Source organism: Theobroma cacao, chromosome 1, assembly GCF_053813885.1.
Source record: "Theobroma cacao isolate CCN51 chromosome 1, ASM5381388v1, whole genome shotgun sequence".
In the NCBI taxonomy this organism is placed as follows: Eukaryota; Viridiplantae; Streptophyta; class Magnoliopsida; order Malvales; family Malvaceae; genus Theobroma; species Theobroma cacao.
This window is the reverse complement of record NC_142639.1, coordinates 37,261,983-37,278,872: the sequence shown is the minus strand read 5'-3', so window position 1 is coordinate 37,278,872 and position 16,890 is coordinate 37,261,983. Positions and strand designations below refer to the sequence as shown.

General features: G+C 37.0%; 3 protein-coding genes across 3 annotated transcripts; 1 reads left to right on the top strand and 2 right to left on the bottom strand.

The window, feature by feature from the left end:
* Positions 1 to 313: 313 nt before the first annotated feature.
* Positions 314 to 1,846, top strand: LOC18613672 (Late embryogenesis abundant protein (LEA) family protein). Its single transcript, XM_007051012.3, has 3 exons — positions 314 to 634; positions 722 to 941; positions 1,416 to 1,846. Exons 1-3 carry the CDS (start codon positions 429 to 431, stop codon positions 1,629 to 1,631), a joined length of 642 nt encoding a protein of 213 aa, XP_007051074.3. The 5' UTR covers positions 314 to 428; the 3' UTR covers positions 1,632 to 1,846.
* Positions 1,847 to 5,437: 3,591 nt separating this feature from the next.
* LOC18613670 (alpha/beta-Hydrolases superfamily protein) lies at positions 5,438 to 9,555 on the bottom strand. Its single transcript, XM_018113940.2, has 5 exons — positions 8,585 to 9,555; positions 7,381 to 7,893; positions 7,034 to 7,093; positions 6,373 to 6,789; positions 5,438 to 6,277 (listed from the first exon to the last, which is right to left on the bottom strand). The coding sequence occupies exons 1-5, from the start codon at positions 9,251 to 9,253 to the stop codon at positions 5,699 to 5,701; spliced, it is 2,238 nt and encodes a 745-aa protein (XP_017969429.1). The 5' UTR covers positions 9,254 to 9,555; the 3' UTR covers positions 5,438 to 5,698.
* A 2,170-nt stretch (positions 9,556 to 11,725) lies between these two features.
* Positions 11,726 to 15,989, bottom strand: ATERDJ3B (DNAJ heat shock family protein). Its single transcript, XM_007051008.3, has 10 exons — positions 15,666 to 15,989; positions 15,440 to 15,588; positions 15,216 to 15,345; positions 14,645 to 14,756; positions 13,739 to 13,855; positions 13,489 to 13,575; positions 12,792 to 12,851; positions 12,536 to 12,613; positions 12,357 to 12,428; positions 11,726 to 12,237 (listed from the first exon to the last, which is right to left on the bottom strand). The coding sequence occupies exons 1-10, from the start codon at positions 15,734 to 15,736 to the stop codon at positions 12,079 to 12,081; spliced, it is 1,035 nt and encodes a 344-aa protein (XP_007051070.3). The 5' UTR covers positions 15,737 to 15,989; the 3' UTR covers positions 11,726 to 12,078.
* Between the last annotated feature and the right edge of the window lie 901 nt (positions 15,990 to 16,890).

Sequence of the window (16,890 nt, the reverse complement as noted above, 5' to 3'; positions counted from 1 at the left end):
CTTTTTTTTAAAAACCATTATGTCATCAAACTTCAAAACTCGAATCTTGAAGGGATATGGAAATGCCTTGTCATTTCCTTACCAGATTTCCTTAACGAGTAATTACGCCGGTCATATTAAGGCGGTGGAGAGAATAGAATAAAAGAGGGGAGAATACGAAAATTAAGTAAAATAGCCAACCCCTCTAAAGAAATGGTGGACTGCGTTTAATTAACGGTTAGACCGTAAATCTGATAAAGTAAGCAACCGGGGCAATTTGGTAACTTTATTAAAGTAAAAACCTCTAAAATCCACAGAAATTCCACCAACCACCAACTGCCAGCCAGCACTGAGGACGAAGTGTTAGAAACATTTCCCCCATCAGAATTAAAATCCCCCAGAAGTAGTTACCAATTTTCTTCACCGCACTTTCTAGTAATATCGGAGAGATGGCTTGGATAACACGATTTCTAACGGCGGTGGCTTTCTTGGCTGTCGGAGTGATATTCTCACCGGAGACCTTCGGATCAAAATTGGACGGTCCAAATTCACCCAAGCTCTCCACTTTCATTAAGCTAGCTCATCTCCTCAGCTTCGCAACCGCCTGGGGCGCCGCCCTTTGGGTCACTTTCATCGGCGGTATCATCATGTTCAAGTACGCTCTTGGCATTATCGCCATAATCCCAGAATTAAAAATTTTTAAGTTTAATTAATCACTTTATTTTCTAAAAATTCTACTTAGGAATCTGCCAAGGCATCAATTTGGTAATCTACAAAGCAAGATGTTCCCGGCTTATTTCTCGATGGTCGGTGTTTGTTGTGCCATAGCGGTGGCGGCGTTTGGTTATTTGCATCCGTGGAAGTCGGCGACCACTGCGGAGAAGTACCAGCTTGGGTTTTTAGTCTCTGGTTTTGCTTTCAATCTCTCCAATTTGCTCGTTTTTACTCCCATGACCATTGAGGTAATTCTATTTATCAAGTTTATTTTGTTTCTTGTTGATCATAAAATTTAAATCCTGTGCTGCGTTGTTAGTTAATAAAAGCTTGTGGAATTTTATTGGACTCCTCTGGGTTCAGCTTGTAGGGAAAAGAAAGGGAAAAAATTTTCAATTTTCTAGTCTAATGGCCGAATGTTTTTGGTTGATAAAGTTTCATCTGCATGAGAATTTAGAGTATGTTACTACTTTTGAGAATGGTTGTATGAGAATCAGTTGAGTGGATGCTTGCGTTGAATGCGCAAGAATCAACAGTGTATTTATTTTCTGTTTGTTATACATTTTCTTGGCAACTATCAAATAAACAACTCATTTCATTTTAAGTCGATTAAATGCTGGATGTTTGAGTACAGATTTGAGTTTATATTTCAATTTGTTGTTGACTTTCTGAATTGCATTAACATATTACATATGCAATATTGTTGTGCTATGATAATGCAGATGATGAAGCAAAGGCACAAGGTGGAGAAAGAACAGAACATTGGTGATGAAATTGGGTGGTCAAAGAATCAAGAAGCTGCAAAGTCTAATCCAAAGCTTGCAGCCATGAACAAAAAATTTGGAATGATTCACGGGTTATCTTCCCTTGCTAATATTATGTCCTTTGGCAGCCTTGCCATGCACTCATGGTACTTAGCTGGTAAGCTCAATCTGTAGTTTGGAGATGATGTTTCCTTCTACATGGAAAGTTAGAGTTTCCCCTCTGGCTATAGACTAAAGTAATCACCTTTACTTTGTGTTTCTCTTGGATAACCTGTTGCAATTACTCTTGCCAGGATTATGTAAAATTGAACAACATGTCAAGAAAAAGGATTTAGTCTTGTTAGTTTATTTGAAAATAAATTTACAAAGTTACATGGCTTTTCCGTCAAGTGGGTGGAAGTTTGAAAATATTTGAAAGTATTATTTCATGTTGGCAGCGTTTATAGTAGCTGAAACAGTTAGTATAGGTTTCATTGTATTTCGTTTTGCTCATCTCAGTCGCATCCCCTTTCTGGCATGGTTTCCTGCCTTAAAATAACATCCTCAGAACAATGGAATTTCTTGGATTATCCAACCTTCCCTTGTTGTTTCTGGCTTCTGCAGAAGGTTCATATGAAGGACAACTACTTTGCATTTAGAGGTTTATGTTCATGCATGCAGGATGATGCTACAAGTTAATGGCAATCCAACCTGAGTGTGAGCTTGGAAGTCTTTAAAGGGGTAACTAAACTATCATCCGTTAACATTGTCTAGTATTTGATGGTCTTGAATTAACATCGCCAAACTAGATCATGAACTTAGATTGCCAAATGCTACCAGGATCAGAACATCATACTAGTATTTCTAGGTTAATGGGTACCTTTAGTGTCCATAAATTCTTCTGTCTAAAGCTCTCAACACACTACTAAACAATCAACTTCATTCTCTCAAATTCTGCTTGCTTAAAAGAAAAAAAAAAAAAAAAACCGGGTGCCTAACAAACTCTCGCTGGTGATGTGAGGTTAGTGTGAGTACGTATAGAAATCTTAAAGAAATCGATTGCATTTCCAAGTTTCAACAACTTCAACTGAGTTTAAGAAACGGTTCTGTACTGGATGTTGTTCTAGAATATAGGTGTTGCATCCCTTTCGATGACCAAGTTTGTGGTGGTCATTGTTCTTGGGCCTTATGTTAACGAACATCAGAACAAAAGAAACAACCCAACTCCATGACTGTCACTCCATCCCCTCTGATGCTTCGCCTGGGATTGACATCTGAACCCAAGTATTTGGATGCCCGCTAACCGCAGTTTAAGATGGTGGCGTGGATCGGCCCATAGTAAACGAAAACGAGCTTCCAGTCATCGTTCTCTCCCGTGGCCCTTTCTCCTGGTTTTGGGTCTTGTTTTGATCTCAAAAGTTGTAGGAATTATACTATGCAAATTCCTTGTCTACCACCTCCACTGGATAGAATAAATGGGTTTAAAATTTTGCGCAAACCTGTAGAAGAAGGGACACTTCTCTTTCCCTTTTGGGCTGCCGGAAGAACCCTCCTTCGCAGCCTTACCCAAATCCGAAGGCAAGAAAACAAAGGCATGTCCCTCATCTATTTATCTACGCCATGTATTACACCAACTAACCTAAACCCACAAATTAACCACGCTATTAATCTTCTCAACTTTAGGCATGCAATCTATATTGTCTTTCCGAATAGCTTACCGACATCATTTCCAAATGCATCGTTAGAATTGAAGAAATTAATTAGTTTTTTTTTTTTTTGGAAAAATTATCTCTACTTTTTAAATTATGTTCCTTTAAAATCAAGTGGTATAGTTTCTTGTACTAAAGGTAATTACTTGAAACTTTATAGAGTTGAAAAGACTAATCTACATGTTATTGTACTTCCTTTCTCGTGTGTATTATTTCAACCGTAGTACTTGTTAATGGTGGTCCTTCCCTATCAATATCTAATGTTCATTTGATTATTATAATATATGATTACTTATTTTTATTTTATTTTATTTTAAAATATTAATAATTTATAATTAATTTAAAATATTAATCATTAATGTTTAAAAATAGTATTATTTTATTTATAATTTAAATACTATTATGATTAAAATATTAATAATTTCAATTAATTTTTTAATTTAAAATATTATTTTTAGAATATAGAATTAAAATTTTCAATTTTTTGTTTTAATTTTGTTTTTCTTTTTTTTCATTTTCCTTTCTTCTCTTTTGGTCAATCCTTGGAGATGTGCCTAGCATAATGGTGCGTCGATCTACTACTCCTTGTGGTTGAATCTAACCACTAAGGCACTTGATCAATACTCTTGGAATCTAGCACTCTACGGCCAGATTCGACGCTCCCTGCTACTAGATCTAACTATAAACATTAATTTGGCATTTTCTCTATTGAATTTGGAAGAAGATCTCTAAATCCAATTCTAAAATCACTTCCACCATTGCCGTTCCCCTCTGATAGTGGGCGGAAGATTATAGAGAAGGAAAAAAAGAGAAGCTGAAACGGAGAGAGAAAATGATGAGAGAAAAAATATTTTCATATAAGTAGGGTTGATTTTTTAAACTTATAAAGGGTATTTTGATCTTATCATTTTTAAAAATTATTCTTCAATCATAAAATAGCAAATACCATAAAATTGGTATTAGTTATTCTTTCATTTTAGGTAATATTTGAGAATAAAATTTTTTTAAAAATAACCATACCTTAAAATATTTGACAACCAAATTAAAGAACAAATGTTTCTTAAAACCATCTTGCGACTAAATGTGTCGTAAAAGTAATTGTTTGAAACGTTATTGAGTTGAAAAGAATAACCAATTCTACAACATGTTATCTACTTCCTTTGTCGTGTACATTATTTCAACCGTAGTAGTCGTTAAAGGTGGTCCTTCCCTGTCGATATCTAATGTTCATTTGATTGTTTACGTTTCTTTCCCTTCCTCCTCCTCTTCAACCACAAGCTTTACCCATGAATAGCCCTTGCCAATCTTAAGTCACATTCATGAATTTTGGCATCTCTTGCACAATGGTGCACGTCCCACTTTCGAGCTTCCTGCCATCCCTTGTATCAAATCCAAAAGAGAGGAAAAATCAAGGCCGTTGTTCTAGCAAACTCGCTAACCCCGAAGCAAAGCAACCACCGGATAACGATGGAAGTCCACACGTAAACGCTGCTGCAACGCGCGATTATGGGAGAAAGTTTGAGCTTCGGGTGAGCCAGGTAGTCCTGGTTCATCCATAAACAGGCTGACTGACTTTTTGCCTTGTTGGATGGATGGGCATAACGATCACAGCCATTTTGGACCTGGCTCTGTGGGGACTCCTATTTTGTCAGTAGATGAACCTTTTTTCCTCTGCAGCCCCAAGCAGGACGAAAACGTTTTGTTCATGGCTTGTCGATTTCTGAGAATCTCTCCCATGTGCTTAATGTGGGTCATTACAACAACTGGGCAGCAAGATTGCAAGACCACGAAGAAAAGTAAAGAATCTGAGCAGGAATTGCTAATTCTAGCTAACAAATAACAGCTTGTTCCAGGTCTAAGGGAGGTTGCATTAGTTCCAAAGAAATCAAGGAGCTCCCTTGATTCGAGTGATCTGGGCAAATTGAGTGCACTCTAAGAGAGTGATATTTTACTTGTTTGCGACACGTTTTGTGCATGATTCAATCATTGGTGTAGTGACTGAGATATTTGTTGATGGTTAAATAGATCTGATTCACTCAACACCACTAAGCTTAACATCATTCTCAATAATTATAGCAACGTAGCAAGATCTTTCTTTCTTTCAAGTTTCAATTATACTCCACGGCCGTATCTGCAAAACCCAACACTCTTGACTACCATTTTCATGAACCATATCCGGGTAAAACTGGTAAGATTTGGGCAACTATTATTGAGGAAAAGTCAAGATTAACTACCAGTGATCCCAGGAGACAAAACATAATATGGATTCCACTAGTAGAGCAATACTCGTAATTCCAAGTATAATCAATTTTTTTTTTCTTTTCATTTGGTATTGGTATCATTCACAATCAATGTACTATTTCCATACATCAATTTGACACTGTCCGTCTGATTAAAAAAATGATAAGAAAGAAAAAGAATGAATCGTTTTCAATTTTCCTTTTTTAAATCAATGAATAAAGAATCGTCTAACCATCTTGCAGCCACGTGCCGCCACCTGTTCAATACTCCCTCCCTCCAAACAAACACTACACGCGCAACCAAATATGCTGATCAGCGAAAATTGATCACGCTGTATGCACCCAAGAGTAACAACTTGGCAGGGAACAAAAGAATCACTAGCAAATGCATGTGCTGTGAAGCAACAAGTCTACCGAACCGTTTCAAGGACTCTCTCCCAGTTTGCAAAACGCCAACCAAGTTGAATTGTTCTTGGCCCACATTGATTGTTGCAACAGGTCTCCCAAGAATGATACCAGCATTGATGCCACAAGGTAACACCAGGGGCCACCAGACCTTGCGCCGGTGCTCTCTCTTGGTTTTCCTGATGCGATTTAGCTCTTGCCGAATCACACCTCGAACAGATACCAAGTAAGAATTCATGTCATGATCTCTTTGGATGGTTCCTTCAGAACCATATGCAGTGCGGTCGCTCAGGATCTCAAGTGGATGTGGCGAGTTAAAGAAAATTCTCCATGCAGCCTGAAGCAGCTTCTCTTCATTATCAACATCTGACAATGGACAGCTTAGAAAATATAGCCCAGTTCCTGAAGGAAGGAGATGATGATGTGGAGAGAATTTCTCATCTGGTTGTAATATCAGAAGTTGCCCCATTGGAGCATACAATAGCTTCTGCAGTAAAACAAAATAATGAGAGTTAGATCAGAGAGTTACTTACATGTTCGAATTAAGTTGCACTTTGATATTTGAAAATGCAGAAACATTACCTGACTATTGAGACAAGGATGATGGCGAAAGTTTCCATTAAGAGCCTTTAAAAGCTCTGCGACATGATTAGGATAATTGCAAGAGAAGGCTCGGGGAACAATGTCTCTATGCATTGTGATTGCCTGAACATGACTTCGTGGCAACCCAAGTTTGCGAAGAAGACGATCACCCCCACACATGATGCTTGGTGATCCAAACATTATAACAGGAAGTAAGGAAGAAGCCGGCAGTTCACCTCTTATCAGCAACATGAGATTTACCAATAGTGACAAGCTGCCACCAAGAGAGTGCCCAGTGAAGCGGAAAGTTGCATGCTTGCCATGAGATTTTAAGTGGGAACGAACTTCAGGCAGCATTTGCTCATACATGCCTTTAGCAGCCTCATATATACCTCTATGCACGAGAACATCCAATCCCTAAACCAAAAAGATTGTATTGCATTCATCAATAAAAGAAAATACATTTATCACATTCCTCTATGATACATTTAACCACATGCCAAATACAGATGTTCAACATTCCTGATTCGCTTGTCTGAAAAAGGTTATGATGAAGTTGGCATATGATGCCATTTCTATGAGCATCTTATAAATTTTCGAATAAAAACAAATCACATAAAGATTTGCAAGCAGCAAATCAACAGATTTATTAAAAAATTACCTCAAACTGAATAGGCTCAAAAAGTAGATTTGCCTGCCAAGATGCCAATGACTCGGATCCCTACATATACAAGTCATAATTTGAGTAAAACCAAATGCACAGAAAAAGGGGCCAAAAACAAGCAAAAAAAATAAGTTAGGTCTTGTGAAAGTGTCAATGGCAACAGCATAACAACTAGATCAAAATGTAAGGTCACTGTCCAAAATGCAAAATGCATGCATGTAATCAGCTCTCGATAGATTTGCAACTCTTATAAAGAGAGCACGTTTTATTCCCCCGTTACCACATATCCAAAAAGTAATGTTTTAACATAAAAAATGAATTCATGTATGGATAATGTTACCTACCTGAACTACAAAGAATCTTGTAGCACTCTGATCATTGTCGCATATAAACCACTCACAAGGCGATGAATGAGTTGAGTTCAAATCATCTGCAACAGCCTGCTTCACTTCTTCCTTAGCAGCAACCACGGCAGTCACAGAGTCTGTGGTTGCTATTAAAGAGGCCACATCAGAGTTTCTCATCTCAGCGCTGCTTTCACTTCCACTGCCATCATCAGATGAATCCTTACTGCTTTCAGGTTTTGATGATTTGAATGGAAGTATGGTCTTTGTATGGGAATGCAAATAAGAAGCAGCGGAGGCAGCTATCTGATACGCAGCAGAGGCGCTGATCCGGTAGCCAATATTTTTCTGCTCATTGCCTACTGTATCATCCTTTCTATTCCTTTCTAACTCTTGATTCTCAGAGGACACACCAGTTTTCTCATGATTTTTCTCAGCTTTCATTGCCGATTCTCTCTTCTCTATTGATGAAGTTACCAGGCGTAAACCACGATATTTTAGGAGGCTTTCAGGCTAAATTTAACCCCAAAAGGAAGATGAAGGAGAAAAAAAAAACCATGTTATTTTTCATAGACAAAATAGAACTGCTGATGTATTAAACTCAACTTTCAGGAGATATAGATATATTACTAATGTTATTTTTCAAGGATGCAATAACTATTTCATCAATAAAGAAATACCAAGCACACCCATCAAAGATGGAAACGTGTTATCTTCCAAATAGAAAAAAATTACACAAATGTAAAGTTTTGCTTGATGCACCAAAAAACTCAAAAGTTTCACAAACTCAAGATGCAACCATCGAGTCAAAACCACCCTAAACCCTTGTAAGATGCAACAATCAAGTTAAAACCTTTACCAGCAACAACTTTCCAATTTGCAGAACTTGATTTCTAGGACTTTTCGTGTAACAATCATGATGAGCCAATTGGCTGACAATATGTGCAGAAAGACTTCAGCTAGATCCCGGCGTCCCAATTTGGCTTTAACAGATAATTAAAACTTTGTAAAATGATCTTAACGATTTAAGATTGAAATTTCTGGTTTGCTTCGATTAAATGATAGATTGAACTACTTAATCTCAGGTCTTAGGAACCCAGAAATGATCTCTAACTTTGTCGATTCACAAACACATGCCCGCATTTTAAAAAGAATAAACAAAATAAGAATGAAAACGAACAAAAACAAATTTCTAAGTTCATACCTTAATCTTTGGAATAGCATAAGCCAAGCTTCCAAGATACGACATTTGAGCGTACAACTTAGCCTCAGCTAAAGACACCCTGCGTAACATCTTGGAAAACGAATCTTTATCAATTTCAATCTCCTTTTTCTCATTTTCTTCATCATCATCATCGTCATCAACTCTGCAAAATTCACAGATTTCTTCCTCCTCATTGACGATACCGTTTCGGTTATTTTCTTCTTCGGTCTCCCTTTCTTCATCAACGCTCTTTCTCTCTTCTCTCCACAATGACTTCACGTGCAAAATCTTCAAAACCCAATTCCCCTTTTGCCCTTCCGAGGTCCCCTTCGTTTCGCCGCCATTCACGTTCTCCTCGTACACTTTTCTTGCCTCTTCATTGCTCTTATTCTCCACCAAAACGACGTCGTCAACAGCCATCCCGTTGTACCTCTTGTCATTTCCAGCTCCACCTCTGGGCCACAAAGATTTCAAAGGGTACCGAAACGAGAACATGGAAAACGCCGTCTTCTGCGGTGGCACCACCGACGCCGATGTCGATTTATGATCCACCGAGGACCGCCCCATCGCACTCACCTGCGTTGCGTTGGTCCTACTTTCCAGGGCCCCAGTTACCGAGATCGCCGGTGTCATACCATGAATCCCCGTTTTCAAACAAAGACCATCCATTCTTGTTTCTCTCAATCACGATTCGCTTACGGGCTTCGTTAGCTTCTCTTAAAACGTAAATTTTAATACTAGCAGTATAAATTATAATACTAAATAATTCTACGTCGAAAGATCAAAGCAATAGCAGGCAGCAATAGCGAGAAGCAAGGCGCTAAGCCGTTAACGTAACCCAACAATCTTTGAATTTCAACTGTCGTTTCCTTCTTTCTTTGCTTCTTCTACCTGTTTTCTCGTTTAAAATCTTTGATCAAAGTTCTTCTTTATATAAAAGAAAGGAAGCTTTTGGAGAGGAGCAAGAAAGGTTAGGAATTCCTTGTTACCAAACAGGTCACCAACCTGATTAAACGATTTTTTTTTCCTCATTAAGGTGCCGCAGGAAACGGCGGCGTTTAATGGAGTTTTAGACTTTTAGTGTGGCACATGGGGTTAGCGCTCTTTGTCGGGTTTGCCCTCAAAGGCCCTTTAGTTTGGAAGTGAAGGCTTGAAGAGGTAGGGGAGTGACGGGGACCACCATCCTGACTGGTTCCAAAAGTGCGTGGAGAGAATATCTGTTTGCCACGTCAGAGCATTTCTGGATGAACTACAAACTCGAAACCCAACCCAGCGACGTGTCCTTAAAGTTTCGCTCTTCCACCTTCTCTCTATCTTCCGCTTGATTTATCTAACAGTTCGTCGTTGGCTTTTACACGCCTCCCACTAGGTGCCAGCGGTCGACACCTGTCACTCTATTTTTATATATTTTTTTATCTTCATCAAAACTTTTGAAAAAAAAGTATAACCCTGAAATTGGAAAAAAATAAAACATTTTAGTAACTCAAATATTCTGACGTGGATTGAACTTTATAAATCTATTTATTATGTATCATTATAAGTTCATTTTGTATTGAAACCCATTGGTAGATGTCAAACAAACAATAAAAAAAAAATTATAGTATAAAGTTCTTATGTGGATGTTGTGTTACAAGAAACCGTGGCCGATGAACGGTTCATCTAATTTCTTTTTTAGAAATAGGGTGAATAAATGAGCAATGTCTATTTTAATATTAACAATTAATACTACTAAATAATTTTTGTTTGGGCGCTGACGGTTGGGAAAGGGTTGGCGTAGGACGTGAACATCTTGGAGGTTGACGAAAGCGATATTAATTATACTACTACAACGATAGTGTTATTTGGCGGCTCAAAATCAATGAGTTTAATGAGGCAATGACACTAAATTTTGAAGATTAGTTACATATTTGATATTTTGATTATAGTAAAATTATCAATTTAATATTTAAAAATATAAATTTGTGATTAAGTTTATCAATTTTATTTCCTTATAAATATTACGTACTTCATTAATTTTATTAACCAAATAGATAATTTGATATCAAAAAATAATTAATAAGAGTCAAACACTTTACGTAATTTTCTTAGTTGTTTTTTGGTAATATAATTGATTTAATTAAAGTAGTTAGTTTGTGGTACAAATTGTTTAACAAAATTAAAATTTGATTACTTAATTATCAATTTTTAAAACTTTTAGTTATTAAATTAAATATTTGATCATAATTCAAAGAGCAAATATGTAATTAGCTTTAAAACTTAACATAATAGTCCAATTGAATAAAGTCAGGGTGGGCATCGCTTTCTTTTTGGTAAGAAAGTCGGTTCACAAATCTCGGCATCTAAACTTAGGGGTGTGTCAAGTAGTTGGACACGAGTGGACTACATTTTCCAGGGAAGCCAATGTGTTAGCGGTTGGATCATGAAAAAGTATTTGATTGGTTAAGCAAATGTCGTCTGTGTTGAGGGCTTTACTCTTTGCTAGGCAGGCCCCCCGTAAGGGTTTAAGAGAAAAATGAAAATGTGGGCACGTGGGAACTTTTTAGGAACTAGCTAGCTAGCTAGCTAGGAGGATTGCTAAGAGAGTTTGGATTTAATATAATTTGATGTCAAATTAAGTAAAAATAAGTAATAACAAAACTAGTCTTTGTTGTTTCAAGGAACATGGTAACTTAAGAGATCTTATCATCAGAGTCAGCCAACCAGGAGGAGGAAAAGATGATGGGAAGAAATGGAAGCCCAGCCCAAGGCATGACGCGGGGAAGCCGACAATGTAAAGACAGAGACCATGCCAATATCCAGAGGACCAAGCCCAATACAAAGAATCCTCGTCCATTTTTTCTTCATCATCGTGCGATAATTGGGCAGGTCAGATTAAGTTTCAGTGGCGTCCTTTCGGGCCGAAAAGATATTGTTTGGGCTTTTGAGGACGTCCTGTTTACATTATTTCAGATTTAAGCCACTGTCGCTTTAAATTTAAGTTGCTGTCGTTTTAAATTTAGATCATTTCGATTCATCGTTCAAGTCTCATAAATAGGCAAAGTATTGGGAGGAGAGGAATGGCGCGTTTCAACCCGTTAAGGAATGACTTTTCAGTTAATTAAAGATCTGGGGTGTCAATTTAAAAATATTACAACTCGCAGATTTAATATAAAAGAGGCAAAATAATAGTAGTAATGACAATTACAGTAGCAACTCATTAAAAACTATTTCGTGAACACAAAACAAGAAACGAGATAGAGAACAGTATCTCGTATGAGCCAAAAAAGAATGTTATACTAAAAACGCCCCTCCCAATTGCTGGACAGTTGAAGGTATTAGAGCAAAAACATTTTAAGACTTCAAGTTAAGTATTTTGTTAATTAATGAGGGAGGAAATAGGTGAAAGGGAGAGAAGGAAATTAGAAACCCTCCAAGATTTCCTAGTTTCTATGTATCCTCATATCATGTTACAATGGGAACAATCTTAGGACCCAACAAAAATCGTATCCGCTATCCTAGCCAAGAACTGCCTTGATTTTGGCCTTCTGGTCCTCCGTCAGTGATGTGGGGAACAAAACCTCGAAGGTCACATACAGGTTTCCTTTCTTGTCGCTAGAATACAATGGCATTCCTTCTCCTTTGAACTTTCTCACCTCTTTGGGCTTAGTAATACCCTGAATATGCATTACAGGATTATTTCCCTAAACATATTGATGTTTAAATTCTATTTTGGATCATTTAGTTGTTGACTGAGACAAATTAAATGAAGCTAAATAGGATATGTCAGGCTTACCTTAGAGCTAATGTCCACTAAATGGTCATCAAGGTGTTTAATGGTCTTCTCAAAACCAACAAGAGCTTGAACCTGGAGCAAGTACGGAAGTGAAAATTAGTTCATAGTTTCCATTTTTCAAAAGAAGGTAATAAGGAAAGGTAGAGACAGATACCAATATCCTCAAATATGAGACTTACAAGTGTTATGGTGACAGTGGTGTGCAAATCATTGCCTTCCCTCCTGAAGTGATCATGGGGTGCTGTGTGAATTCGGAACTGCAAAAAGGTAACTGTCTCATGTGAGCAAGAATGGGACAAATTCCAAATATACTACCTAAAAGCCACATAGGATTGTTGACTGAATATAAATACATTGACATTGCCCAGCATGTAGCACAATAACTGGACCATACCAAAGCGTTAAAAAATTTTCGAATCATTGTTGGAAACTAACCTTCAAATCTCCAGGTTCTCCATCTATTATAGGCTCACCATCTTCATAAAAAACCACCTCCTGTAAAATGTACAGAGAACATTATTCCAAATCCAACAACAATATTGACTAGCTACATATCCTACTCCTAGTATACTATAAAGATACTATAAGATGATGACAATTACAACATCCCACAGAAATTGTAGGATAAGAAATTCTGACAAAATTGACAAACAAACAAATCTGCATAATAATGATGTGTTCCATTTATACAAGACATCAAAGAATCCCTGGAGAAATTTAATAGAGTACATTTCTCTGTCTGCTTTTTAGTAGAAATGTTGAATAATAAAGCATGCCATAACAAGTCAGCAAACCATGATTCTATTTTCTGATCACTTAACGAAAGCACAGGTGCACAGACAGAGGAAAGGAGCATCCGGAACAATTATTTGGATTTAAAGAATAAAAAAAAATGAAACACAACAATATTGATGGTACTATTAACAACTCTTTCTGCGTCAAATATTTCAAATGACAAACTTTTCAGATCATAGAACAGTTTCTACTCTCACTTTCCTTTGGTTTTAAACATGACTATACATTTAAACATTATTTAAGAAAAACCGGGCAACAATATCAACATGCACTCTGAGAAAAACAACAATAATGAAAAGATATCACAAATTAAATAATTCTAATTCTCCAAACTTACTTGTCCATCTTGCATTCCTTTCTCAATATCAACTGTGACGAAATATCCCTCTCGTTCATATTTGACATTTTGGCACTGCTCACAAACCTGAGAAAAGAAATTTTGAGAATAATTATAAAGGCTTGATAATGGCAACATAACACATGGCATATTTCATAGCATGAAAAGGCCCAGGAAACAAGATAAAAAGTACAATAACAAAATGGAACTGAAATATTAAAGAAGAAGACAAACAATAAAGCCACAGTACCTGTTCAGTCATCTGTTGGAACATCCCTGGACCAATTTGCTTATGATAGACCTCATTTCTGCAGTTACAGCGTCGTTTACCTGGAGCTGGCTTTAAAATGTTTTTCTCCCTCCAAACCTGGGGAATTCCAAATCGCTGTTATCTTTCTAGAAAATAAGAACATTGAAGAGAGGAGGGGAAATGGGGGGAGAAACAGAGAGGCAAGCACCTAGCTAATAGCTCCTAATTTCCCCTCAAAGGCTCAAATTAAGGACAAGACGGAACAAATTACACCCTGTGCCTCTATGTCTAATTGATTGATCCACTAGCTTCCTGGGAAACTATAAACAGTTAACAAAATAAAAAATTGCTAAGTATACATCATTAGTTCCCAATGGCACTCTCTTAACAGCTCTGTCTTCTGCACTTCTGAGAGCTGCTTTAACAAGGCTGACAAGGAGAACTGGCTAATGATCTAGCTCATAGCTAAGCCAGGTCCGTGCATAACATAGCTTGATATGCTTTATACAAGATCCTATGATGCCTTATAGCTAATACAAGTAAGTTCGAGGGAGAGAGTCTAGCTTTGCCATTTGCAAAGGGTACACAAAACAAACAAGTCAGGTAAAGTATCTAGGTGAAAATTTTGGTTATGATTAGATGGATATGATGTTTAGCCTACTGATATCCTGAGAAAGTAAAAGTGTATACATATATGATCTTATTTACAAACTTGCTTCCCGAGTTTAGTGGGTTATATAATATGCGTATGTTGACATTGTTGTACATAGACTAACAAACTTATCTATGACATTAAATAAATGCACAAATATTTTAGATTCCACGCTAGTCAAGATGACCAAAAGCTGATCAGTTACAGATTTGGGTCAAGGATAACATATACCACCAGAAGACATGATTTCTCACCTTAAGAGTACCTCCCATGTACAAGTCTTCCAGTGTTGCATCTAATTCAACAATCACATCATCACCCTTCACAATTTTCTCTTCCTCTTCTGCCTGGCCGCCACCAAAAAACCTAAAGAAAAGCTCCATCTTGTCAGCAATTGTAGGTGGTCGAATTCACCATAACATAAATAAAAGTGAAAATTACCTCCAAAATGATGGCTAGCCACATTTAAACTAAGTTGAATGTAGGATTAGGTAGGCTTTCTTACAGGTTAAAACAGTTATTATCAATGTATGTTATCCAAAAAATAAGTAAACAACAAGCATTTTACTGATGATTTCAGCACAATCGTCAACATAATCACCAATAAAGTATAGGTTCTAACTACCACTATAGGGAACCTGAAGTTGGGTAGCATACCTAAGATACCATAAGATGCATTAATAGGCTCCTAGATTGTGGGTTACAATGCCAGCACATTACTTACCAAGTTTATTCTCATCATAGCATAACAATTAATACTATATTACTATAAAGACAATTAACCGCAATGTGATATTAATAAAAGAGCAAATTCAAAAATCTTACATGCCGAAGAAGTCCTCTAAGTTACTCCCCATTCCTCCTCTGCCTCCGCTGGCAGCATGCTGCTTCAGGCCGTCCTCTCCATACCTATCATATATGCCCCTCTTTTCGCTATCCGACAACACCTCATAAGCTAACCATTCATCAAAAAAATTAATCATTCCAAGAAGAAAAACTAATTAACTCCATACGCAAAATTTTTTTTTCATATTAAAACGAGATTTTACCGTTGTTAATCTCCGCAAATCGCTTATCGGCCTCTTCATTCCCGGGGTTCTTATCAGGATGATACTTCAATGCCAGCTTCCTATACGCTCTTTTGATCTGCTCATCCGATGCTCCTCTCGGCACTTGCAATATCTCATAATAACTCTTCCTGCATCAAAATCACCACAAAATTTCACGCACATAAACGCCACTTTTGCAAAGAGAAAGAGAGAGATAGGCGCTTACCCTGCAAAGGCGGCGAGCGCGTAAGACAAAGCGCATAGCAGAAAAAGTAGCTTCGTCCTTGGATGCGCCATGGATTTTCAGATCAGGAGAGAAACTGGACCTCTCCAGAAGTTATACAAATTGTTTAGAAATTCTTATCAGATCTTCGATATCTAAGACACAATGCTATTTTTTTCTTTTTCTATTTGCGAGAAAGATTAGAGGGTAATCCTAAGCTTTGGTTTTGCTTATTTTCTCCAATGGATCGTTTATTCCGTTTGGGTGTTTTGAAAGTGGGCTTTGGAGTTTTAAACTTTTATACAAACACAACAACAGTATACACCAAAGCGAAGCTTGAGGCATCAACGACTTGACTTACTTTGGGACTAAACTCTTGGCAACGTGTTCTTGCGAAAACTGGCCAATGAGCGAAAGCTCGTTGTTGTTTCTTCCAATAGGGTTCTGCCACGTGGTGGGATTTCGTCTCCCGCGGGTCGCAGACCCAATCCCCTGGAAAAGAGTGGAAAAATTGTTTTCAACCGATTTCTGACCTCTATGCCTGCCTGCCCCTAAGCCCGTGCTCATGGGGCGAAAGCTGGATAGTTCTCCAAACGACGTCGGCTGAGGTTTTTATTGGGCTTAAAAGAACTAATGAAATTTTGCTAATGGGCTTTTGTGTAAGTGAATTTGTCCCGACAGTGCGACCACTAGTTCGGCCCCAAATTTGTTGTTATGTCTATCAATCACTAAATAGTCCAATTTACCAACCAAAACATTCTAGGTGATGCGCCTACGTATAATCCATGTTGCCTATCCAGTCTTGCATTTATGTTGCACACTTGACATAAAAACTTTTAATTGAGCCGAGCTGATATAGGGTCCAGCTCGATTTCCATGGAGTTTTATTATTTTGCGTTCGACCGCGGCTCAAAAAATATTTGATAGGAACGGTTTAATAATTTTAAAAGTTTAAATTTAAATATTTAAATGAGGTTTTTTTAATGAAATTAAAAAAATTAACTTTGAATAACTGAATTCATATTTTCAATTTGACATATTTAAATATTTATTAGGAAATGTAAAAAATATTTAACTATTATAATTATTTTATATTTTTAATGGTTAATATGAAATCAACAATTAAAAATTTTAATTCAAATAAATTAACTATCACATAAAATAAAAATAATATAACAATATAATATAAATTCTAAAATAAAGTATAAAAATTTGCAAATATTAGAAG